The 26,253-nt window shown below is 47.3% G+C and overlaps 1 protein-coding gene across 22 annotated transcripts in view; it reads right to left on the reverse strand.

Annotated features, from left to right (window-relative positions):
- The window catches only part of LOC119460956 (dystrophin), a 392,574-nt gene that overhangs the window by 201,973 nt on the left and 164,348 nt on the right, over nt 1-26,253 (reverse strand). For all 22 annotated transcript variants that reach the window (XM_049672005.1, XM_049672006.1, XM_049671994.1 and 19 more), the window contains one exon: nt 17,839-17,953. In XM_049672005.1, coding sequence (XP_049527962.1) covers nt 17,839-17,953 — 115 coding nt within the window. The remainder of the gene's footprint in view (nt 1-17,838; nt 17,954-26,253) is intronic.

The raw sequence follows: 26,253 nt of genomic DNA on the forward strand, positions 1-26,253 counted from the left end.
AGATTGAAAACGGAATCGAAGACGGCAAAGGATTATGCAGTACACATAAGACAGGCTGACAGTGACGAACAAGAGCGGGGAATGTAAGCGGTGTTATCCTGTAGCTTGAGTTAACCTCCTGAAACAACAGTCACAACAGATGGAGCGACAAAAACAAGCAGCGACGTAGAGAGAAGCGTCGAGAACGATCAACGTAAAGCGTGAAACATAAACGACAAACAAAAACACGCGGAGGCGAATCCGGGCAAGAAATGCCGGCAACACGAAAGCCGCGCGGAAAAGGAGACGGCGCGCGTGGAGCGAGTGAATTATTGCCGCACTAAATTCGGCGAGGGCAAGGTAAGGCAGTCGTACGCCGCAACTGTTGAAGAAGAAGAAGCAAAAATCGCGCCTCTTTAACGGAGAACGTCGCTCACCGAGGAGGAGAGCGAGAAAGGGGAATGAAAAGAACAAAATCCCAAATAAGAGATAACGGTCCAACGAAGGGAGAAACCAGATGGCTGCTGGGAGAAAGGGAAAAGTAAATGTGAAGAGGAAACAATGGGAAGAACGATGAGCCTAGGGAGAGAGAGAGGAGGTGCGGCTCTTTTTGAGCCTGAACTGGGGAAAAAAAGCGACGCAAGAAAAAGATGGCAGCGCGGGCACAGAAGGACGACACCGAGGTGGCAATTTCGGCAGAAAGGTTATAGGGCGCAGCCACTCTTTCCGTTGGCTCTATGGGAACGACGAATAGCGCCAGCGATACGAACCATGTAAGCGTCCAAAGAGAAGAAAGTATCGCAATGAGAAGCCACAGCGGTTTGGGCGAGTTGCGATTTCGTGTTTCAAGCACAGCATATACGGCAGGGTAAGAAGCGCAGGCGCAAGAAATGATATGGGAACGCTCTTAAGTGTCGTCCATGTCTTTCTTAACGTGAAGGCGATCTCGGGGTGAACACGAGCACAGCGAACGGGAAATAGTCATTTCTCCTGCAATTTGTCATTGCGGATCTTTGTTTTGTAGAATAACGTATAGCATTGTCGCGTCATTGTCTGTTGGTGTAGAACCTGTATACAGTAGGCTGTAAGTGCGTGTCGGGAATTACTTATTTACTGTGTATTGCGAGACTTTTGTTTGTCCGTTGCTAACACTTTGCGAGGGCAGTCAACTCGTCGATCTACTTAGCTTTTCTAACACTGCCTTGCATTCACCTGAAAGAAAGCACGTAATAATTTAATGGTATTAGCCTGAATTGAAATAAGGGCACGCATGAGTGAAACGCGAGTGGACAAAACGACAAAAACGAAACGCACAGTTTTGCGTTTGCGGGTTCGCTAATGCGTGTCACAACAGCAATGTTCATTCTTGGGCCGTAAGCTTTCCGGTTAAAAGTGCTTTCTGCTGCCGACTGCGCCTCGATGCCGCGTATCCCGCCGCTTTCACGTTTGCTCGATGGTAAAGCTAAAACACGTACGCATCGCGAAAGTTAGGCGAGCACGAGAACGCGAATGAAAAAAAAAAAAAGAAAGATTAGGAAAGTACCGGCAACCCGTGGAAAAAAAACGAGCGCACGTCCTAAACAGGTGTGTCTCGTCACTGCGAAATACAAATGCAGAGGAACTGCAGAAAGGCTGCTCGCTGGCGAAGACGGTACCGCGGGAAAGATGGTTTGAATGCACGCGAGGGGAAAAGAAAGCTAAAGAGACGCACTCGACCACGACTTCAGGCAAGAGCAAGCGAAACACACTTGCTCGCCCGAAAGTACGTCTCAATAAGCAGAGCGCGAGGCGTACCGAAAACAACAAGAAAGAAACGTGAAAGAAAGACGTTCTCTGAAAGAAGGAAAAAGTGGCTAACGGAACAGCAGCGCAAGTCAGATGTAAAGAGAGTGTATAAGGTAAAAAAAAAAAGATGAAAAAAAAAGAAAAAAAAAAGGAAATTGTAGAAACGGACGAAGTAACGCCCACGGAAGGAAACACACGCGCCGCGCACGAAAGGAAAGCTCGCAGGCCCCCCAAAATACGGAGCGAAAATGACTAGAAAGCGCCGCGATCAAGGCACGACACACAAAGAACCTCGACAGGCGAGCACGCTCACAGAGCTCGCGCACTGGAAAGTAAATAAGAACGGGAGGCAACGGCAGGGAGTGATGGCGCTCGGGGAAAACTGCGAGGAGAGAGCGGCAAGAGACTCCGTGAAGACGCCGAGGCGGGAACAGATGGAAGCTGGAGAAGAACCGCGCCGGCAAAAGACAGAATGAACGCAGCACCAGCTGCGCCGGAGGTGGCAGCCAACTCGAGACGCGGCACAGAGCCGAGGGCAGGGCAACGAGCAGGGCGCGCACGCGCACACGGGGTTCCAGGCGTCCCAGATTCGCTGGCGTCACGCACACCGTGCAGCTGAGTCACATGTAGTCTTCGCTGCCAGTCATATACAGAGAGGGAGAGAGAAAGGATAGGGAAGGCTGCGATGTTAAACAGGCACGCGTCCGGTTTCCTACCCTGCATGCGCTGAGAGAAGGGGAGGAGGAGGAGGAGGAGGAGGAGGAGGAGGAAGTCGCAATAAAGAAAGAGGAAAATTCAGTGGAGATTTTGCGCTAAACGCGCGAGAAATGCGTTAGCATTACGTCACACCTCTTTACGATCCGGTTCCACGTTTTAAACCGCGTTCACCACATGTCAAAGTGTAGTTCAGGAGCTCACTCGACACACGTCCTGCCTCTCCGAGGAGCGAAGTGCAACTGACGGTGGTGCGGAGATGAACATATCACGTGACCGGCTTCCCACAATTCCCATACGTGCACTTTTTTCCCAATCTGACACTCCTAATGCTAACCCATTAAAGGTCCATCCCCCTTCCCGGAATTCCCGTGCATGCATGCAGCAGCCCTGCATCGCACCCCCATGTGCCTCGCTAAGGTAACTGTAATAAACTCAGAACAGCAACCACCGCAGCTGTTCCTTGGTTAAGCGCCGATGCGACAAGCGTCCGCTTTCGTCGCTTTACAGACGCCGCCGCTCATCCATATTGAAGCGCTTTCTCGACGCTACCGTTGCTGCGACGGGGTTTACGACAGCCCAGATCAACGTGGCGGCCACGAGCAAGCACGAAAGCCGCCCCGTCCTCGCACGCAATGCCCGCGTCGACGCCTCGCACCTGTCACATCTCTTCGTTTCAAGCTGAAGCGTTTTGCGACTGTGCTCTGTCATGTTACGCAATTCCCCGTCGCCTCCGACGCACGGCCGAATATTCTCGCTCTATCGTGACTGTGCACACACCCGGCGTCACGAAAACGTTCCTCAGGCGCCCCCCATGCAGCTTCTGTGTTAATCCATACTTTCAATTATAAAATCGGAGATACGATATTGTCTAGCGTCAAGGAGGAGCGCTATAGCAATTAAATTTTGAAACCACGTTTTCCAGATTATCAAGTTCTCACCCAGACTAAATGGTGCTTGCACCGCGTCACTGTCAGGAGCGATGTTCTGCCACAGCGATTTTTGTTAGTGTTGTAATGTTCAAAGTTTATCTGTTACGCTGCTATACAGTGTTTCAGTTAGCAGCGGTTACAGGTTTCTTGCAGTGAATGCTTTACGATGGAACACAGCTGCGGTCGAGTATTTTTCTGCGCTGAGCGAATTCGTCTTAAATGCAATTGACGCATTGCGTGCGTGCGTGCGTGCGTGCGTGCGTGTGTGTGTGTGTGTGTGTGTGTGTGTGTGTGTGTGTGAGTGTGAGTGTGTGTGTGTGTGTGTGTGTGTGTGTGTGTGTGTGTGTGTGCGTGTGTGTGTGTGTGTGTGTGTGTTTTTGAGTGCGTGCGTGCGTGTCGATAGATAGATAGATAGATAGATTGATTGATTGATTGATTCAGCCACCTGATATTCTTTACCGTGCACTTCTTTATCCAAGTACATGAGCGTTCTCTCAGTTCGATCCAATTTGAATGAGGCCATAAACAGCGACCAGCAGTCAAACAGGCATCCTCGTATGAAGAAAACAAAACAAAAAAAAAGAAAGAAAGAAGGAAAGAAAGAAAGAAACGTGGAAAAGGGAACGCTGGTTCAGGACAGAGACTTTATAATTACTGCGCACCTCCAAGCCAGATGGCTTGGCTGTAATTTAAACTTTCAATACGCCATCCACGACGTCCGCAAGACTAACGGAAAAAGAACGATGCCCCCGGCACCACAAGCCCTACTAATAGGATAGCAAGGTGGGGCTTAAGCCACCTAAGCTAAAATCCGACCAACGTAAATCACGCACATACTGCGAATACAGCGATGACGGCAACGTGAACGGGGTGCTAAGCGCATGAAATACGGTGCGCTGTATCGACCGCTGCAACGACAAATCTGCAAAGCATTTACTGCGCAACTCTTTCCGACATTACTGCGACGCTATAACTACGAAAGTACGCAAGCAAACAGCCAGCTGGGAAGTTTATCCGATCTCAACTCAACCCATGGCCGTGCATGGCATAGTGATGCACGACATGAGTCCCTATCGCCACAACTCTGCATCAATATTGCCAACTAGAAATAAATGAAGCCGCTAGTCGATATACCAAAAAAAACTCTAAAACCCGCGATGCGAGCACCAAAAGTCCGCTAAAAACCGCTGAAAGCAGAGAACAATCAGAATCACGTTCGAATTACGCTTTACTGTGTCTGCGTAAAACAAAGTTGAAACAAATCACACTGGATTGAAAAGTCTGCTTCTTTTTTGTCCGTAATAAAATAAAAGGTCTAAATTATCAATAATAATAGAAGCTTCGTATGCGACTGTGAAGTGCAGAAACGTCTTACGAAAAAAAACTATAAGGAAGGTACCTTCATGAACTACAATCACTGGCCTGAAAACAGGCTGAACTACCGGGTACTGACTAAAATTACAACATAGTGTCCTCTGTTTCATCTTGGTATGGTAGCGCGTCCTCAGAGTGAATTTTATCGCTGGAGTGGATGGGTCCAAGGTCGCTGCCACCGCTGACCCCGTACGCTTCCACCGTGCCGATCTTGCGAACAACGTGCTCGGACAGCGTGTAACAGAAGCAGCATTTGTCGTTTCTTCGGAGACGTACCAGCCCGTACAGTATGGATGGCATCTGTCACCTCGATGGACATTCTGCTCCTTAACTTAGATTTAATTACATTCAACTGGTTGAAAACACGCTCAATTCCCCCTGTTACTTCCAAAGGCATATGTTTGCGACACGTGAAGCACGAATTATTGTAAAAAAAATTAAAACTTTTTGTACCGCCAAAAACAAAGCCAAGATTACATTAAAACGGCTAACAAAATTTCGCCCGCAGGGTAACAAATCTTCCCGTCAGGCAGCGCAGAAAACCGCTAAATTTAGTGGGAAAACCGCTAAACTGGCAACACTGCAGTCTGCACTTTGAGTGAACTTCCTACGTGAGGGTACGCATGTTTAATAACACCACGAATGGTTATAAAAGGAAACTCAAGACAAAGTTAAGTTTTCAATTGAACTCTAGGGTTTTACGTGCCAGAAGCACGATCGAATCATGAGGCACGCCGTAGTGGGCGACTCCAGGATAACTTTGACCACCTGGGGTTCCTTAACGTGCACCTAAATCTAAGTACACCAGCATTTTCTTGCATTTCGCTACCCGCGACCTCTAACCCGCAGGACGCTATAGCCGCTAAGCCACCGCGGTATAAGGTAAGACGATGTTTCAACAAGGCTCACAAGGAAGCTGATAACAAAAGACAGAAATATTAAAAGCTGGGTACGAAGGGATTCCGCTAGAACCAGAACCGCGGTGCAAAAGGGAAGACGCCCTTCCCACCTCCGAACTGAAATCCGGCAAAATGGACAACAAATGCGCCCGATATTGAAAGACGTGATTTGAGCTGCCGCCAGGCCACGCGCGGGCCTTGCCCTAAAGCCTAATTTCCCGTCCATTAAATCTATTCCCTTCGGCAACGTAGTGCCCGCCGCTTCGTATGCGCAATGCTCAAACCGTGAAAATAGTCTCTCATCCTCCCCCCCCCCCCTCACCCTTTCTCACAACCAATAATACCACCGCTCGTCCACACGTTGTGCTCGAACTGAATGCCCCCGAGCGCTCAGGCAAGGAACCGAAGCAAAACATCGCCGTGCAGCCTGAAACGGGCGCCGAAGGAAAAAACAAAACAAACTTTCACCGAACTGCGCACGGAACCACGTGCGTTAAAGAAAGAAAGAAAACAGAACCAAGGGGAAGAAAGGTTTTAAGAAAAGGGGCGCGCCAGCCGGAGCAAGAGAAAAGGGGAGGCAGTTTTAAATCCATCTGCGGCTTTTCAACGCTCCTATATAACGTCTCCTTGGAAGACGCGCGCCCGAAGTGGGGCGGAAAAAAACTTTCGCTCATTTTATTTCATTCTTTCCTCGGGCACGGTGCGAATAAAAGGGCAGAGAAGGAGGCGGTTCTGCATACGCACGCGCGAAGTTCTCTGGGCCGCACGTCGACGGCGACGACAGACAGAAAAGCGAACTTTTTTTTCAATTTTAGGGCAAAGCCGGAGGAAACAATAACCAAAGGTATAGCCGCGCTCAGCAGACCCGACGGTAACAAAAGCGCGCGGAACCAAAATTCGAACAATTACGAACACACACACACACAAAAGCAGATATCCGAGGCCGGTACATAACGCACCTGCGTTCCAGAGCGCAAAGCGAAAAAAAAAAAAAAAAAAAAGAACACTAAACATAAACGGAATGCGTACATTTCGGTGGAAATATAAAGCGACGTAAAATAAGCGCGACTGGTATCGAACAATAGTTTTTCGGCGGGGAAAGCGAAACCATCAGTAAAGGGGAAATGGGGAGAGGTTTGCAGGGCGGGAGAGAGAGTTGCGGAACACCAAGTCGCTTTCCCGTTTTTTTTTTCTTTCTTTTTTTTAGTAGTATAAATAAAACAAAACAGCAGACAAAGAGCACACACAAAAATTGAGAAAGAACAAGGCTGGCACAATACACGGATACGGGAAGAGGAAAAGGAGAGAGAGGATAGAAAAGGTCTCACAAATCCGCCGCGCGAGCTGCTGCGACGTCAGAAGAAAAGTGAGCTTGAAACAATAAAAAAAAGCGGGAAAAAAAGGAAGTAGTAAGTATAACTGAGACGACGGGCCGCATTCGCTAGTTACTTTGCTTTTCCCTCTGTGTGCAGCGATACGTAACATTTTCCACCTGATGCGCGCTCTTTCCCCACCACTTCCCCAACTCCCTTTTACTGTACGGCATCCTTCAAGCATAGCCTTTTCTTTACAATCTTCAAAAGCTTCTTTTGTTGTATTACTTCTCTTCAACTATTTTTTTTCTCGTCGTGTGGCTCTCACCCTCTTATTTCTTGCGTGGTCGGCCAGGCATTGAAAAGCCACTTTCCACTGTCTTACAGAGAAAGCGAACGCTCCCGAGATATATTCGCGGCGGGCAGACGCAGGAAAAATAGCTGCGAGTTGGCTTATTTCTGCACGTTTTTCTATTCCTTCTTATTTGCGGAGGAGCGTCGTGAAGCTACGTCGGGCCTCTCAGCTTCCAACAAATCTTTTTTCCTTTCTTTTTTGTTCAGTTTGCTTGCGAAGCAGATTGTCCCTTTTTCTCACTGTTCTTTATCTTTCCCGGGGAAGCGATGATCCAGTTTTCGGTTTCAACGCCGCGGCGCAGAAGCCGTCGGCGCGGTGCCTCGGACACCGCCCCTAGAATCCGAGCGCGGAGATTTCATACCGCCTCCTTTTTGAGGAGGAGCGCGCTGCGAGCCCCCTAATGTGAGGGTGCGAAATCACACGCTCCGGAAACCGGGCGGCAGTGAAACACTACTGTGTCGCGGATTCGACCCTTGCTGGTCGTAAACTATCGCGCTTATAACTCGTGCAACGAAAACGAGGGGCAGCCAGCAAAAGACAGGGCGCGGTTGGAAGAGTGCACCCCCCTGGAAGAAAGTGAGAGAGCGCGAAAGACGCAAATGATTAGGTAAATCACGAGATTATATAATGGGCAATACGGTGAGTAATATGAAGTTGCACTGCACCGGTTATTTACGTCTTTGACATACCAAAAAGTCCGCATTAGCGTGATCGGTGGCCTGGTAAGCCACAAAATACGGGGGAAAAAAATTTAGAACAGCTAGCGACGCCACCTTCTTTCACATGTCTCTCCTTACCCCTTCCCCAGTGCAGCGTAGCAAACTTCCGGTTAATCTCCCTGCCTTTCGCATCTCATTTATCTCTCTCACTCTCCCTTTCTCTCCTAACTAGCAGGCGCTTCCCGATAGAAAAAGAGAGAGAGAAAGAGCCATCAACTCATGGCTGATTTCACAGCGACTTCAAACAGCCCGTTTTTGCCATGGGTCTGAAAAAGTAAATACATGCAATTTATCGCAATACCAAAACATCATGACACATAAGGACACAGAAGGACTAGACGAGTGCAATGAATGATGGACGCGCTGTAGCCGCAGAATATTCCGCCATAAAGCAAGGACCATTATTTAGCCTCCGCAACATCAAGAAGCCCGTGAAAATTCTAATGCTCCTTTCGGCGTCCTCTAAGCTGTAACCACAATTTTTGTTTTCCAGCCAGCACTCACAGATGTACCGCTGTTTCCAATCAAAGAAGCCTCTCGCGCACGTTTCCAGCATGCAGCTGCAGCTGCTACGAGACCATCACACAGCTTCCCAGCGTTTTCCCGCGCTATGGTACGGACAGGCAAGTGACGTGTAAAGTGTTTGAGAGACAGCACAGTCGCGTACTATCAGAACAGGACGTTCTAGGTCATTCCTCCCAAAATACTGCCCGCAGGAGGTAACATCTGTGCCCTGCACGATATTGTGAGTTCTGCGCGCGCATGCACGATAGACTTTAAAAACGCTGCGCGGTACCCTTGGACTGCGTACGTGTGTCCTTGGTGTCCTTTCTCTTTCTGTCCTCTTGCATCCTCCCACTGCAGTATAGCCAGCAGCGAGAACTACCGCTGGTTAACTCTTACTTTCCATGTGCCTTTTTCCCTTTCTTTCACACGCCACTTCGAGTTCACTCCTGACATCAAAGCAGCGAGACTCCTTCGCATGTCGCCGCAGTTTCAAGGGTTATTTGATGCACCGTTCCAAGCCGTTGCTTAAATCTAGTCCCTAACTTTACATATATGGAAGCTCGCGCACGATCGCAGCGCTACGACATCGCGCCTCATCTGCCGCTAACGAACGTGCGCGTATCACCTTCTCGACAAACTATACGCAGACAAATAATTAGGGCAGTCCCCGCCGGTATACTATACTTCCACTCTTTTCGTGTATCTGCCTTCTTTTGTGAGTCTCTCAATTATGCGCTCGCGGGCTCTCGTCAGAAGCTGAGCAATTATTCCTGCAGAGCTTGTCTGCGCTTTAGCTACCGGAAGAGAGAGAGATAGGGGGAAAAAAAAAGAAGAAGAAAGGAAACAACGCGGCACCGAAGTCAGTAACGAAAACAGGGACCGGAGTGAGTGAAAGCGCCGGGGCTGTCGGGAAAGCCGTTCGCTCTTTTGCCGCTCTTCATAACCTCGCAGTTACCCGGCGCTAACGACGCGTGCCTCGGCGCCATTTTCTTTACGACCGGCGCAGGCTCTCGTTAATTGCGTCGCGGCCGTCTCCCTCACGCTCAGGTGCGGCGGGAAAAGAAAGAAAGATAGAAGTAAGGAAACCGGGACAAGAAAGTGCAGGATCGATCAACACACAAACAAGGGCACAGCAAAGAGGCGCACGGACAGGCAACGCGCCCAGGAGGGCAAGAGCAAACAAGCGGCAGGCAGGCAGTGTGTACGAGATGGAAGCAGCTCGAGCGAGAATTCGATAGCGGCTCGGGGAGAGAGAGAGAGAGAAAAGAAGCGCGGCAAGCGAGACGCGTGGCGCGCAAGAAAGCAAGAAAGCCGTAATCTCAGGTTTTCGGCAGAGCCCGGGAACACGTTATAGGGTTCAGTCTCAACCTGAGTGAGGCGAAAAAGTTGGCGAAGAGCGAGGAAGTTTCCCGAAAGAAAAAAAAAAAAGCATTAAACAAGAAAAGAAGAATGCTTGCTTCGAAGACAGCGAAGGGCGCGTGCTCACCGAGAAAAACCCGAGGCTATAATAGTAATATACAAGCACCAAATGAGGCCGGTTGCGAGGACCTGCTCGAGCAGCCGAGTGCCGAGGTTGAGTGGCGAAGGGTCACCAACGAACAAAGCGGACCTCGAACAGAAAGGGACACGTATACACGTCGTGTGAAGGCGCGCGCAAAGAACAGATGCATACGCAGTATACGTAAAATATGAACAGTATGTTATGTGTATACGTTAAGTTGTGCGAGAAAATCAGAGTTAAGTATTAGGGTGTAAGGGGCATGTGTGTAAAACTACCTGTTCATGAGGAAAAGATAACCGGCACCGAATCTTAAATCTTTTCATCACGTCGAAAGAGTAACACATGCAAAAAAAAAAAAAAGTCGGGACAAAGCTATCTTGAATGGAGCGTCTTCGTCTTGTCCTTCGCTGCATGGTATTAAAACATCCATCTTGACTAGGCGGTAAATGATCAGAAAAGGGGGAAATTTTGAATGGTGGCGAAATTTGGGAAATGTAATAGTGGCGGTGATTACGAAATCAGCGGCACTCACGATGGACTAACAAGCAAAACAAAATATTTCGCGGAATAAAGGGGAAGAGATAATAAAAAAAGGAAGTGAACACATTTCTGCGTTTGTAGGGAGAAAGAAAAAAAGTCGCAGGTTCGCCCGAAAGGCGAAGCATCGATTGCGATAGCAAATTAGTAGACAGCTATACGAAATAAGGATAGTAGTTTTATCGGCCGTATAAAGTTCTAAATATTCGCTTACTAACTAAATAAACAAGCACGGTGTCACGCACGCACAGGCAAACATGAACACATCTCGCTCGATGACCGCGGGAGCTCGTCAAAACGCTGGAGTGATAAAGCGCGCCAGCGGCAGCGAGAAAAACTGACCGTCGCGCTGGCTCTCGCTTCAACGCGAACTAAACGTCGAGAAAGCGCAGGGCATACGAAGCCACCGGCACTCGGCGAATGCACTTTGTCCTATCGCAGATCGCTCTGAAGATAGGCCCCGCGGGCGCACACTTCGGCTACATCGCAGATCGCTAGCTCCCTGAGGAGCAGCCGCAAGAGCAGGAAGAGCAGCGCTTCTTTGCTGGAGATGCGCTAGGTTTAGCAGCTTAAATACCCTAAAAATAACGAGCGGGCCTGCTTCGTTTCGCTCCGCAGACGTTTGCACGCTACAGAAAGAGAATAATATATTTAAATGATGGCGCGAGGCCTGTTTGGGTTAGTGTGTAAGAGAAAAGGAGATCGCGCTAAGTATACGACTCACTATGGAAGCTTCGCATGAGCAGCTTCGTATTTAATTAAAACCTGTTTTTAACGCTAGCCAGTAGGCGCGCTATACAAATAATCATTACTACTAAAACGGAGCGACCAGAGTCGGCGTCGGCTTACTAGGGCAGCGGAGCCACCCTCGCCATATCACAACATAGTCATCAGAGCAACCCCACTTCTTCGCATAAAGCCTATACAGCACCATAAATGTTGCTACCCGTTCTATTTGACATACTAGAGGCGTCCCTTGAACGAAACAACCGGAGACCAAACTCAAAAAGCTTTTCTTTTGTAAAACCTTTCACGGTTCGGCCTCTATCTCCAACTACACCTAGTTACGATTGGCCTGAGCTCTTTTTATAGGAATCGCTCTTGTGTACGAAACGTTTTGTGAATAGGGAGCTAAAATTGCGTGCCTAAAGCTTAGTCCATATTTCAAACACTCTCTCTCGCATTTATGCTTGTGGGGGTTCATGCAAGAGGTTTATTCGGCGGTTCGTTGCCTGACAGTTCGGTTTCCCACTGAATACTTGTACTCCTTGTCGCGTAAAAGGTTATACAAAGATTTACTATCCATGCTATTTCCGCCTTCATTTTACCGATCACTATGCAATGAATGACCAGGCCACGATGTACTAAAGCGAGTTCGTAAAATGTATATATCCCCATGCTGCAAAACATTCTCTTATAAACTTCATAGTGAAACTTTACCGGTAAAAACATAGCTACCGAAAAAGAATATATTTGTGTCTTCTGTTAATTGTCATCTTTGTGATGTGCCAGAGACAAATGAACACTGTTTTATTGGCTGCAAAGACGCCATTCTATTTTGGGATATCCTGCAACGGACTTTAAAGAAAGAATTTGAAATCAAACCCCATACAGTGCAATACATGATGCCGACCTCTGATGACAATGTACCATTCGACATGTTATTTTTTTTTTGTTTTTTTTTTTGTTTTTTGTTTTTTTTTTCTCTCATGAGAATGCACAGTTTGGGTAGGCGCGAATGATGGACCGCAACGCCAAACCGGCTTACCTACAAGGGTGAATTTAATCCAGATGACTGCGCACCTAAAACGTGTTTACGATGGACTTGATGTTCAACCGAACTGGTACCCCCTTTTGGTGAGGTGCTTAACCTTACCACCCTTTTAAAGTGGAACAGTGCCCTTCTGTTTTCCTGTGTGTGACTCATCGTGCCCGCCATTATGACTATGCACAATTGGTGAGTGTTTTATTGGATTACATGTTAATGTAATAAATACCAAGAAAAAAAAACAGTGCCTGAATCGGTTAGCGTGGTGGTTTCGCAAAAAGGAGGTCGGTGGCTCAAATCCGCAGCCCGACGAGCAATTTTTATTATCGCGCGAATTGAAAGTGAGAGTTTTTTGCGGTCACACCTACAACCGCACCGACACTTGTGAGGCAATACAACCTTCCCTTGAAAGGATGCTTCATAGAACAAATACGCATCTCGTTGAAATGTGTCGCACCCTTTATGAGAGCAAACGGCGACCCATATAAGAGACGCCATAATCTCCAGGATGGGAATACAAAAACCGTGGATTTGAAAGCGCCCTTTTCTGAGTGGTATAAGGGGCTTCCACCACGAGTTTGTATCAAAACAAACAGAAGCGTACTCGATCGACAGTAGAACCAAACAATGATTAAGGAAATATATACCAAACACAGGTGATGCATAACGGCATTAATAACTGCAATATAACCGCACGTGCCTTCCACAGCGTGGAAAGGACCCCGAGACATCACGTGTAGGTAATGAAATTTACCGAGAAATTGTTCGATTATAGACTCGTATTACCGAAAATTCTTTTACGCCCGCGATAGGCCAGATGATCTTTCTATAGAGGTAATTACATTTCCCCCTAACTTGTGGTAGTGGAGGAGAGACTCCAAAAAGCCGGAAACGCATGAACTACCTAACCGCAGCGTTCCCAGTGTTCATGATTATAGAAATGAAGAAAATGTTGAGTTGGCCCTCGCGGTCACCTCTTCCCGCGTGTGTGTTGTATGTATATATATATATATATATATATATATATATATATATATATATATATATATATATATATATATCGCCGCTATCGCAGAAATCCGTACACTAATATAAGACAACATGAAAAACACGAAGGCTTAAATGTAACGGTATAGAAGAACGACATATTACGAACAAAAAATGAAGGTTGAAAAGTACGGTTTGTTCATGAACTCTTAAGAAGTAAGCAAGCTTACAGGTTCAAACAAATACTTAACAGATAATTTTACGGAGTTGGGGGGAATGCCTCGCCATCGAGCAGAAGCGAAATGGCACGCCGTGCTGAACATTTACCCGTCGTCGAATTTCACCGTGCTGCCTCTCCGAACAACAGCCGATCGAAGTGGACGTGATTCCATTTGTAACCAATCAGAACCAACATCGGGAAATAGATCAGCTAGACGTTCTTCATGGTATGATCCATGGTGATCGTCTCGCTTGCTGTCGCTTTACAGCGATATCTATTATGGGTCACTATACCCGAGTGGTTTTTCTGCCCGCCGCGATCGCCAGCGTTCAGCGTAGGGAATCTCAATGCGCTTCGCGAGTTACAAGCTTAAAACCAAACAGACAATGAAGCCCCCGAAAGCGTAGACGAACTTTACCGGCGAAATTAAAACGGAGTTCCTCGATTCTCCTAGCTAATCTTGCTCCGCGCTTTGCAAGTACTTAAATTTTTATCAAAAAAGAAAAAAAAAACAAAAAGAAAGTGGCAGCGCACTCGCGAGGATTCGAAATATTACGGGCCCCCCAATTGTCAGTCGCAGATACTACATCTCGGCTACTCCGCCGATGCTACAGCATTGCGCCCGCAGAATTTGGCTTCTCGCGCACTCGCTTGCGTGACAGTCTGACGGCGCGCTCTGCAGCTTATACAAAAACCAGCGCGCCGAGGCGAAAAAGTACAAACGAAGCCAGCGGCAACGTAAAGGCGGGACGAACGAACGAACGAACGAACGGACGAACGAACGAACGAACGAACGAACGGACGGACGGACGGACGGACGGACGGACGGACGTTTTTCTTGTCGAGCACTTCACTACCGCCTCCTAACCTTAAGACTTATGAAACAACACGCGCAATAGCACGTGCGAATCAAAGAGCTATAAAGTTGGCGGTCAGTTCGGCGAGAGCACGCGCCTTTTGCACTGGCGCCTTTGTATCGCAGGTCACACCACCATCATCGACCACGGCCGCCGACCGCCAACCACGAAAACGGGCGAAAGAGGCAAATAAAGCTATTCGCTTTGAAAGTCGTGTCTATCCACTTTTTTCACCACCGGGGAGGGAGCCAGCAGATGATCCAACAGGGGCGATGTTATTCCTCCAGTTGGTCTCTTTGAAAGCAGGCGTTTGCACACGACAAGCAACGGCACGAATGCAGTTAGTGATTGGTGGAGGAATCGTTGGTCCGTTGGTCTAACGGCTGCATTTTGTCGCACTTTCGTCGATTTTTCACTCGGAGTGTACCACCAACGAAGACGATTCTGGCTACAAAGTCGTCACTGAATAATTTCTTCATCTTGTTCATCTCGAAAATGAGATTGTTTTCGCGCATCTGCAAATACTTGCTTGAAGCAAGGCCACACGATATAGCGCAAGACTTACAGGGCAAGACTTATGTACAATAAAGAAAAGAAAAAACGCCCGTGTCCCATGCATTGGGTACACGTTAAAGATCCTCTGGTGGTCAAAATTATTGCGGAGTCCCCCACTACAGCGTGCCTCATAATCAAATCGTGGATTTGGCATGTAAAACCCCAGAATTCATTCATTCATTCATTCATTCACGCTCACAAGGCCCGATCAGCAAGCGTTTACATGAAACCGACGACAGGTTTTCGGCCCGACAAGTCGACTCGACCCAACGTTATTGGGTTCGTGCAAACGTAGCTTCTGTATACTGAATGCAAGTGCAAGTTCTTACAGGGTCATAATATCGGTACCCACCTTTCTTTTGGCTTCTTTCTCTACGTATCTCACCATGTAGCGAATGAAATACTGTGCTTCCTTTTTTGCTCGGCTAGCGAATTCCTACGCGCACGGCTAAATTGGCACAAAGCGCCTCGGAAAACGGATAAGTTACGGGGTCGCATTCGAAAAAACGCGGACGTGTATCCCTTTCCGGTACTCGACACGTGCCGAGTCAGCAGCACGCGAACGAAAAAAGCACGACGCGAGCGGTAAAAAGAAAAAAAAATGAAGAAAAACAAAGAGAGAACGAAGAATTCTAACTTCTACGTCGTAGAACGGCGACGAAAAGAAAAGTCGTACTTCCACGCGCGTCGCAATTCCATCGGTGACACCCGCGCACTTAAGCCACGCGAATAAAAAAAAAATTCTGACACCGTTAATCGGCCAATTTATCTTGGTCAAAACAGCGTTATCCTTTCGCAAGCTTTTCACAAATAAAGTTTCTCATTTTCCCCCCACCCTGCCTATTTAGGCCATCTGAGATGTCAGTCCAGCAAGCAATTACCAGACACTGCCAATTTAAGCCTCAACATTTTTTTTTTTTTCCTTCTACGTTTCGACCGCGAAGCCAGGCTAGGCGATGACAAGCGCAGCCCATAAACAAAGCCGTTTTAAAGTGCTTCTCGGGCGCTTTTTTGTTCCTACTTTCAATTACGCCTACTGCTGCCACTGCTGGCACTGTTGTGCGATACGCGAGAGATGAAGCGGCTTACAACAAAACGCCAGAAATTGAAAAGCGGCCTTTATGTCGCTGCATATAAGATGCAGCAGTATTCAAATTCACCCCCAACTCGCAACATGCGACGCAAACTGACATTCATGAGACTGAAAGCGAACATCAAGGTTCGATCATCAAAGAAATCAAAGAACATCAAAGAAACGATCTCGGTGGAAGGTTTCTGTAGAAAAAGGCTTACCATTCATGAAAAGAGCTACGTTTTTTATACCTTTCACTATGGTCAAAGCTTCGCACAATACTGAAAGCACTGCGCGTGCTTCAGAGTGTCGCGCGACTTGAAGCGACTGCACAATAAGTGACCGCGCGCTTGATGCGAGTGATATATATATAATCGTCTCAAGTACAAGACAGCCCAACTTCCTTGGTTAAAGCGTTTGTGCCAGCAGAAAGGCGCCAGAAACAAGGTTCTTTAATATATATATATATTTTTTTTCTCGCGTAAGTACACCGCCGAACGAGTAAACGGACTCTCATTTTTGCATGAATTGCCAGCCTTTTGTTCTTTCTTTGGCCGATTTCACAGCATGAACATTCAACGATTTACTAAACTTCCTCGCATTACATGTTAACGTATTTTCGATCAATTGTTACGGCTGTGGTGAAGTTGTACATTTCCGCTATAACGTTCAAGGCCACCAATTATATATATATATATATATATATATATATATATATAGCCGCAAATGTTTATCAGGTGAGCTAAAATATTCTCTCTCCTTCTCAAAAAAGAAAGACAGAAGGAAAGAAAGAAAGACAGGGAACGAGAAAGTCAGGGATGTTTTGGTGGAGGGTTGTAGGAACAGGGAAAAGAACGTGTGCACCGTATTTTAGGCCAGTACGAGACGCCGCTAGTTTCAAAAGATTTCACTGCCACACCCAACAACTTCACCGGCTATTAAACGGCTTTTGTCGCCAGTTATATACTGAATACTCATTTCTCGCGTTCTCTGTACTGCGAGTTTCCGTTTTTCGACAGTAAGAACTACGTAAGAACCGGCAGAAAACATCGTGAACAGCTTCTTAATAATAAAAGCCAATTACAGAACTGTGCATCGCCACACGTCTTACTGCATGATTACATGGTTAATCTCCGGTGCTAGATGTTTACCTCATTTTCCTAGAGTTTGTACGAGCGCCTTTGACTCTGTAGCACGGTCCGTACACGTCTCCATACCCTCACCCTCTCTCTCCATTCTCTCTTCCCCTTCTCCCTTACCACAGCGTAGGGTAGCCAACCGGACTCTTGACTGGTCAACATCCCTGCCTTCCTTATCTCCCTCTGCCTCTTTATTTTCCTAGAGTAAGAGATATAGAGGGAGAGAGGTCTAAAGGTAAGAAGGGCAGAGAGGTCGCGGCCTCCTGTACATTCCTCTAGCCAACTGTTCTGCGTTGGAAATAGGGAACAAAAACATGTACAAGATGGATGACGATGAGGATAGAGGGAGAGGGGCGAACACAGAGCCTACGTTACAGCCTAGCATGTACGTTTAGCACGAAGTGCTCCATTTGCATGCATGTGCACAAGCGCGTTAACGCTGAAACGGTATTCGGTGCTTCAACTTTCTGCTCGCGGTATTCAGCTTTCGCCACCACACACTAGCGAGTGAGGTCCGAAGTTGGAGGTTAGCGATAATGACTGCTAGAGTGCCGATTATAGGCGTTCGCCTTGACGCTGCATCAGCCCCGGACATATACGACAGAAAAACGTCGCGCGCACTCACCCCTGGAACGGAGGTCCTTGTCAGCCATGTCTTCCGACTTGGCCGTCTGGTAGTCCACGGCAGTCTGAAGCTTCTTCAGCGACGCTCCCTTCTGCTCATGTTCCAGCAGATATTTCTGTCAGGAGGAAAAAAAAGACGAGCGTAGGTCAAAGTGGCCGTCACTTACCTAAAACAGCACTGCTGTTTTATGTGGCTAAGTGTAGTAGGCAACAAAAGTTTGCGAGACGCGGGGTTTGCAAATAAAGCTAATTTCCCACAATGCCTGCGCATATATAGTTTCGAATTCAATGTTTCCAGTGGGCGGAACTCGCCCTTGCGGCCTACGCACAGTGATCCACTAAATTAGGGGCGTCATGCCTTAACGGAGCCGAAATTTACTAATGTAGCTAGTTGGGCCTGTTGGTGTGCCATTAGTACAGATTACGTAGCGCGTTACCGACCAAAAAAAAAAAAAAAAGGCACACATTTACATTTGCTCTAGAACACATGTCCCGCAAACTTTTTGTGGCCGATGGTACGTGGCAAGCAGCCTCTTTATCGGCTACCCATAGCGCAGAGTAGCAGGCTAGGGCAAGTCTATCTCAAGCCGTGACCTCGATCTCCACACTATCAATTCTTTTGACTGGAAGGCCGCGTCGTGCGAAAGACCAGACGAAAAACAAACTGCTAAAAAGCGAGAACTGCGTCTGCAAGCACCATAAGGGAAGAAATTTAAGAAAAAAAAAAGACATTTCCTTTTGTACTCATTACTGTTCATTGAGGCACCATGCCAAAAGAGCGATCACGGAATGTTGAGAGCACACCGGCAGTGCAATGCAATACTTTCAGTCTACGACTACCAATTGATTAGACTGTTAGTGAGTAGAGAGTGAGCAGCATGCAAAACGGGGGCCAGTTCACGACTATAGTTAAGGAGCAGCAACACGCTACAAAAAGGCAAGAACAATATTCACACGCAATCACTCGACTGCCTACGCAGTACTTTCACGAAAAAGGCACAAAGCAGCAGACAGCGTAATGACGCGTGCAAATGCGGAACTACACTCGGCAAAGAAAACGACATTGTCTATTGCGTCACATCGATATACATGTATTGAGCAACGGTGACCAACGCTTGTTTCATGCTCAGATATTGCGTCCATAAGCTAATTGCAAATGTGTCAAACTGAGACACCTTCTTTTCGAAAAGTACGTTGTTCACGCGTGCTAATTATCTCTCTCTCTAGCTCCCTCCCCCTTTTTTTTTCTCTCTCTCTCCCTTTAGCATAGCTTGCTGTTTCACACTAAACAATATTGGCGTATGTAAAAAAAAAAATCAACGAACGAATTAACGAATGGAAGCAACGTTTCATTTCCGTTATGTTTTACTCGGTTAGAGCTAGCTCCATTAGCTAACTAACCGACACAGGATACTCGCGAAATTGCAGCCAATCTCCTCAGTGCAGTAAAGCACGGGAGAGAGGAGAAAAAAAATCGCGTCCAACAAAACGGCAACGGCCAAACAGCGCGCGCAATCCAGCCGTGCACCGCACCTCGCTATGCACCTTGACAGCACCGCGTTCGCGAGACACATCAGGCGCAAGATCGATAGGGCCTGTCATCGCTCCGCGTGTTGCCCCCCCTCATCGCAATGCAGCGCGCGCTGGCTCCCCAAACCAGAGCTCCGGCTGAGCGCCGCCGACCTGGGGCCCAAACCAGTGCTCTAACGCGACGCTCGACAACGCACGCGGCGACGCACAATGGACGACGACCGCGCGGCTGCGGGCGGGCGAACGTCGAGTTGCGTAACAGGCACGGCGCGCCACGCCCCCCTCTTCACGGTCTGCGCCGGTTTAATTAAACAAGCGCGACGGCGCCCGAGGCGTCAACTGCCGGCTCCATTCCGGGTCGTAAATTGAGTGGTAAACGAGTCGAGCAGCGCATAAAGAGAGAGAACGAAAATTCAGCGGCGGTTAAGCGGTAAATGAGAGAGAGAGAGAGAAATGCGTTAGAATTACGTCGCGCCTCTTCGGGGCCCCCTGATCTATGATTTAAAGCGCGTTCACCACACCGCAATGTGTTATTCAGGAGCTCACTCGACATACGTCCTGCCTCTTCCGAGGAGAGGAGTGCAATGAACTGATCGTGGTCCGGAGCAGATCACCGTCAGTTGCAATGTTGCGGAAAAAAAAGTACATCGACGATCGATAGAGAAGCAGATGATCATCATGACCTGACAAACTCTGTGGCGTATTATACCCAGGGCGGGGGATCGACCAAGAAACGAATAACAGTGCTACACCCGCCCATCTTCATCCCTTCAAGCTAACATTTCTCTGTAGCTGGAAAACGCGGACATAAGCGCTCTTGCCGGCAACCGTTAGCTGCTCACCGACGAGTCACCAACCGCACTTCTAGCTAACCTCCCTGCCTTCTATCTTTATTTCCTCCGTCTCCGAAAAGCGCTATGACCAAAGGTATCGATGAACATTGCAAAAAAAAAAAACTGATAAGGAATCAAGATGGTGGTGATGGTGGTGGTGGATTGTAACAACAGGCGGGTTTAGCCTGGCGTTCAAGGCCGACAATTGTTCCGCCCGAACGTCGCGCACAATGTCACTGCACTGTTTCACCATGTCCACCAAACCAGCCTCTCCTAAAGGGACACTAAAGGCAAATACTAAGTCAGGCTAAAGTGATGGATTAGTGCTCGAGTATCTCTAAGGCGTCAATATTATCGCGAACAGAGCCTTAGTAGTCGAGAAATTGAGGTAAAAGCAGGACACGATTAGAGACTCCCCCGGGACATTCAGGTACTTGGCCGATGACGAAGGCACTCCTCATGTAAATTATGTCGCTAGTACTCAATCACTCGTTAGAAAAACATCATTGTATTGTACTATAAGACGAAAGAAAATGCTACTTCATCAGTTCGATTTCATTTTTAGAAACAAGAACTCATTGACATTACACCGTTGACAACGACGCGGGCGGTCAAAGGTTTTGTTTTCGCTGACTGCGCGCGGCCCGCGCTTTCGTGTTTCAGTAGTTGCGTTATCGCGTAGTGCTGCGCTGGTTTTGCTGGCTCAAGAACCTCGCACAAACTGCAAATAGCAGGGAATTCTTCTTCCATGTGATCCCAGAATGAAGAAGCGATGTCGCGGGACACCCGAACGCTCCGCCACCGCTTCACCGAAAGCAGCTGCAGTGGCGCATCGTACCGCCGTCTGTCGGGCGCCGTTTTACTCACCGACGGCAGCAAAGGGCGGTGATGGCGTACGCAACGTCACCACTCCCCGGTTGGCGTGGCGGGAGATTTGAATTGCCATAAAGGTATGCGGACCCTTCAGATGTAATTTTCTTGTAAACTAAGTCTATTCATTGTATGATACGAGGTTTCTGGAATGGTATTTAAACAGTCCACGCCGACTTAGTATTTGCCTTTAGTGTCCCTTAAGAATGCGATAACGAGACATGAAGTATCTTTGCGGGCCTCAACTGATCCTTCGGGGAATACAAGGTATTGCAGGCACGCATGCGGAAGGTCATTTTTTTATTTTACTTTTTTATTATTTTTGCAGACTCTCTAGGAGAGCGTCCCTTTCATCTTGGAATTTCGGGCACGGCCACAGAAAGTATTCCATGTCTCCTTTCTCGTCGCATGCCAATCTTTACACCACAACAGTGACTTCATGCTCAAATAGTCCTTACATAATTCGAGCTTTAGGTGTTAACTAAGCTCACCGCATAAGTGCGTGAGTGGCGTGAAAGCACAGAAACTATACGAGAGCTCCCTGAGCGCCTCAATAACGGCACGTGGGCTGCCGTAATTACGCGTGAGCCCTCCGCAAAAGCAGCTCGCGCCTTTGTACTGACGCGCAGCAGTCCAGAGAGGAGGCGCTCTCGCCCACTGATGGAAAGGTCGACGTGTCGTATATACCACAGCGGTGATCACCAGGCAGTTACTTCACGACGACACTTGAACTGCCTACGCTCACCATTTATAGGCATGCGCATCGCGTACCACTTTTTCCTGGTGCGCGCGGAGCAAACACACGCCAAGTGCTTCTTCACAATTATAGTTAGTATAGACGCGGGTACGAACATAAACCGAAAGCGAGCTTCTTTTTTTTTTTTTTTTTTTGGTCCCGCAAATACACATAACAAAACGACCGTAGGGCGGAGACCTCGATTTTCGTCTCACCTTCCTTCGGAAGACAAGGCTTCCTATAGTGGGTAAAATACATTGGGCCCCCTTTCGAGACATTTATCTATCTAATCTTTCTATTCCCTCTTGCCCATCCCCCGGAGAAGGGTAGCCAACCAGACGCATTTCTGGTTAACATCCCTGCATTCTGTCTCTTTCTTTCCCTTCTCCTTCTTCTCCTCCTATAGTGCGTAAGAAGCTGACTCAGCGCAAGGTCGCTAGCAGTAACAAAAAAAAAAAAAAAGTTACGCTCTCAATTTCTGACTAGCTGTTCTTCCAGTGCGAATAAATTATCGACGATCATGACAATGGAGGCCCCAAGCTGCGAGCCCTAAAAATTCCTCGCCAAATAGTGTCGAACACGGAAACAGGCGAAGACAACTTCTGCTGCTTGATACACCGCCCGGTGTAGAGGAACACTGAGCTCACGACAGTGATTCCGGTATTTTCCACGCGGTACAATTTCATACTCTTATCCCACAACAAACAATGTTAAAAACATGGAAAGACTAATGTCGTTTGAAGATCTCAAAAAATGCGAAGAAAAAAATAGCATGAAAAACGGCATCACATGAACATACGTGTATACAGTCGACAGAGTTACACCTTATAACTTCAAATTACTCCCTTCCCCCTAAACGACTTCCGCGTGCGCAAATTAAACAGCCCATATGACCAAGAACAGCAGCCACTACGCAGGACCGTGTGTATCTAATTGCCATAAGTCAGCCGCGTGTAATTAGATGCGGCGGCGACCGTAAGCGCGTTCCGCCACAGCGCTGGAATCCCATGCGTCCGGCCATTTTTTTCGAGTCTGGAACGCGAAGAGGAAAACGAAGCGACAGCGACCGAAGGGAATTGGAAAAGCGCCTCCTCTCCGTTCATCAAGAACGAAGGGTGGTTGGGGAAGAAGAGGGAAACCTTCGAAGGCACATATATTCATATTCATCCTCACCAAAAGAAATGAAGAGACTGTAGGGAAGAGAAGGGATCGAGAATTACGCGACAAAGAAGACTTCGCATTCCTCACGCGGTAGAAGAAATGAAGCTCGGTAAAAGAGGTTTCTCTTACGGAAAGGGGAGGTATTTAAAGATAGGGAAGGGAAAGAAACGTTTAAAATAAGGAGTCGAAGATCCCCCTGCGCCAAGGAGGCTGAAAGGAAGGCATGAAAAGAAAGAAAAAAAAAAAAGATACCGCGCTTACACGGAAAGAGACATATTTCTCCTGTCACACGGCTGGGACGAGGCAGAAACTTATGGGAAGTGACTGGAGACCCAACATCCCCGACTCGCTTGAGTTTCCGGCAGCGAAGGCTACAAATTACGCGACCACGCGTGGCGCCGCCCACGGGCCAGAAATTTACGGCGCCTCGATTAGTAACGCAGCCTTCGGCGCTGGCATGGAACGCGCGAGATATTCCCATTACCGCGAAGGACTTACACTTTAACTGAGGCGGCGAATTTAGCAACGCCGCTCATCCGTCTATAGCAACGAAAGAACGCAGTGGTTCATTTTGGATGACAGTAAACAGCACGAACTTTTTGAAACTCGGTTGAAACAAATTCTGCCATCCACGTGACTGCAGCAGAATACATCGAATGGAATATATACCTCAAACAATCGATAAGCAAACTTCGTAAAGTGAAAAAAAAAAAAAAAAAACAATGATTGACGTTTCATGAAACCCAACGCGACTCCATCGTTAAGCTGTTCAACGAAATTAGCTATCTATAACTGAGATGGCAGAAGGTATGGCTGCGTCAAATTTAACTACAACACGAATCAATTTAATACTAAGATATATATATTATTTTAACAGATTGTTAAATACTAACAATCTGTTCAAACAGTGAACTCAGTCAAAATTTGCTTTAAAACGAACTCTTCTTCTTTATCAAGCTTCCTCTCACTGGCATTTTCCGCCGAATTCATTTTCTTAATGCTGGTTTTAGCTATTAAAAGTAGCTTTGAAATCACAGTCCGCTACTTTTCGATTAAATTAGGAGTAAACACTGGAACCAGCAGGACGCGACCGCCTTAAGCACCACTTTGGCGTCAACAGTGGCGCGGGCGAGACACTGAAACGCTTCGGAGTAAACCGACATCGTTGGAACCCAGGATAAAATCAAATTGTCGGATAAACTCGGCGACTACGGTGGCTTTCGTATAAGATACCTTCCATAAGGCTAAAGTGTCCTATATAGCTAAGGTGGCTTCGTTAACGGATCGCAGTTTCCGGCAGCGCAACTACTGCCAGTGTTACACGGAACACTCTAATGTGTCACTCTCACTTCGTTGGCACTCCACAAATGCAAGTGATGGTTAGAGCTATGTCTATACACTGCACACGTGTGCAAAAGGGTGCCAGCGCCACCAATCACAGGTCATCTGCTGCAAAACCGGGCAATCGTACACTTCCTGAAGGGGAAAATTCACACGTGTTCTATGTTCGTGTGTTCCCTTTAACAATGTAGTGCACTGTATATATATATATATATATATATATATATATATATATATATATATATATATATGTATGTATGTATGTATGTATGTATGTATGTATGTATGTATGTATGTATGTATGTATATGTGTGTGTGTGTGTGTGTGTGTGTGTGTGTGTGTGTGTGTGTGTGTGTGCGTGTGCGTGTGTGTGCGTGCGTGTGCGTGTGTGTGTGTGTGTGTGTGTGTGTGTGTACAGAGGTCAACAAACTTCTTTTTCTCACTCTTTCTCTGTCCTTTTTCTAACCCCTATTTCCCTACGCCAGTACAAGGTAGCAAACCGGATTCTAACATCTGGTTATAACCTCCCTGCCTTCCTCACCATCTCTCTCTCTCTTAATCTGAAGATGACATGGGGCACAAAATCGGCTGTATGTGAGGTTGCGTGACTACATTTGCAGTTTCCATTGATTTCTCTCGACCTGGTGGTCGGTTTAAGCTTTTGGTGGGTGCTTTGGCCTTCAGGAGTATGTTCTAGACAAGTGCGTTGACCTCTGTACGAGTACCAGCAGTAATCTCTGCTCTATCGGCAGTCGCATATTTAAGTCGAAATTTAGGCACGACGTCAGCTTCCAACACACGGCATACAGCCGTTCGGCCAGCATTACAAGTTCGGCGAAGACGCTTCAAATCGCATTATGCCGACATCGCCACCAAAGACAAGACAAAAAAAAAAGTCGTCAAAATGCGGCATGCGCGACAATAACAGCGACGACTACGACAAGAAAACGAAAATTGCAATAGCTTTTTCCCGCAGCTTCGAAAAGCGCGACATCCGCGATTCTCTCGCAGAATAGTCTAGTGGGACGTCTCTGCGGGCACTTAGGGGAGAACGAGAAAGAGGGTTCGAGAGAACCAGTCGTAAGACGAAAGGAAAGCGTCCGGCAGAAAAAAAAAAGAGAGAGAGAGAGAGAGAGAAAGATTCGAAGAGGCGGGAAAGGCCGACGAATTTCTTATAACGTCTTGAGAGAAATCTAATGCACTTCACGCCAGGCCGCCGAAGAATTACTGGCCTTTCGTCGTCGGCGACCCAGCCGTAATAAAGGATAGGCACACTTTCACCCTACCTTTCCCCATTCCATTAGCAGACGCCGAAAAGTGTTCGACGCCGACTTGAAGAAAAGAAACTGGAGACGTACGTGGGTGCGTAGCAATCATAATCACAATAATAATCACGGGCAATGAAGAGCAGCGCCCCGCAAAAGGCCGATTAACGATAGTAGTCGCGAATACAAGAAAACACAAAATGAAACAACGGTGAGAGCTTACCGCTTTGTAATAAAAAAAACTAAAAGAAATCTGACGTCATTGTTTCGACCCAACCCGTGCTGATTCCGCATAGCTCATTCCAAAGTAGTTTTCTTTTTAGACACTTCGCGTGTCTATTAAACTTGTCTCGGGAAGCGAACGTACCAAACAAAAGCGCGAAAGAGACGCATCCTTTAATCCGATAAATTTGAATACGAAGGCAGAGCATTGCACAGTAGAAAAGGAAGTGACAATGCGTTTGAGAAACGTCACAATTAAGGATTCCGAATAAATTGACAAAAAGAAAGGGGGAGGCTGCAATGCCTTTCCGGTACATTTAGGGGAGCTGCAATTGAATTGTCCAGACGTGCTACGACGGAAATGCTTGAAGGCAGACGGAAGGCGTCCAATGAATCCAAAGGCAGGCGTATTAGCCTAAAAAAATTAGCCATAGTTGTCACATCAATTATACAGGGA

This window comes from Dermacentor silvarum, chromosome 8 (assembly GCF_013339745.2).
Source record: "Dermacentor silvarum isolate Dsil-2018 chromosome 8, BIME_Dsil_1.4, whole genome shotgun sequence".
Lineage (NCBI taxonomy): Eukaryota > Metazoa > Arthropoda > Arachnida > Ixodida > Ixodidae > Dermacentor > Dermacentor silvarum.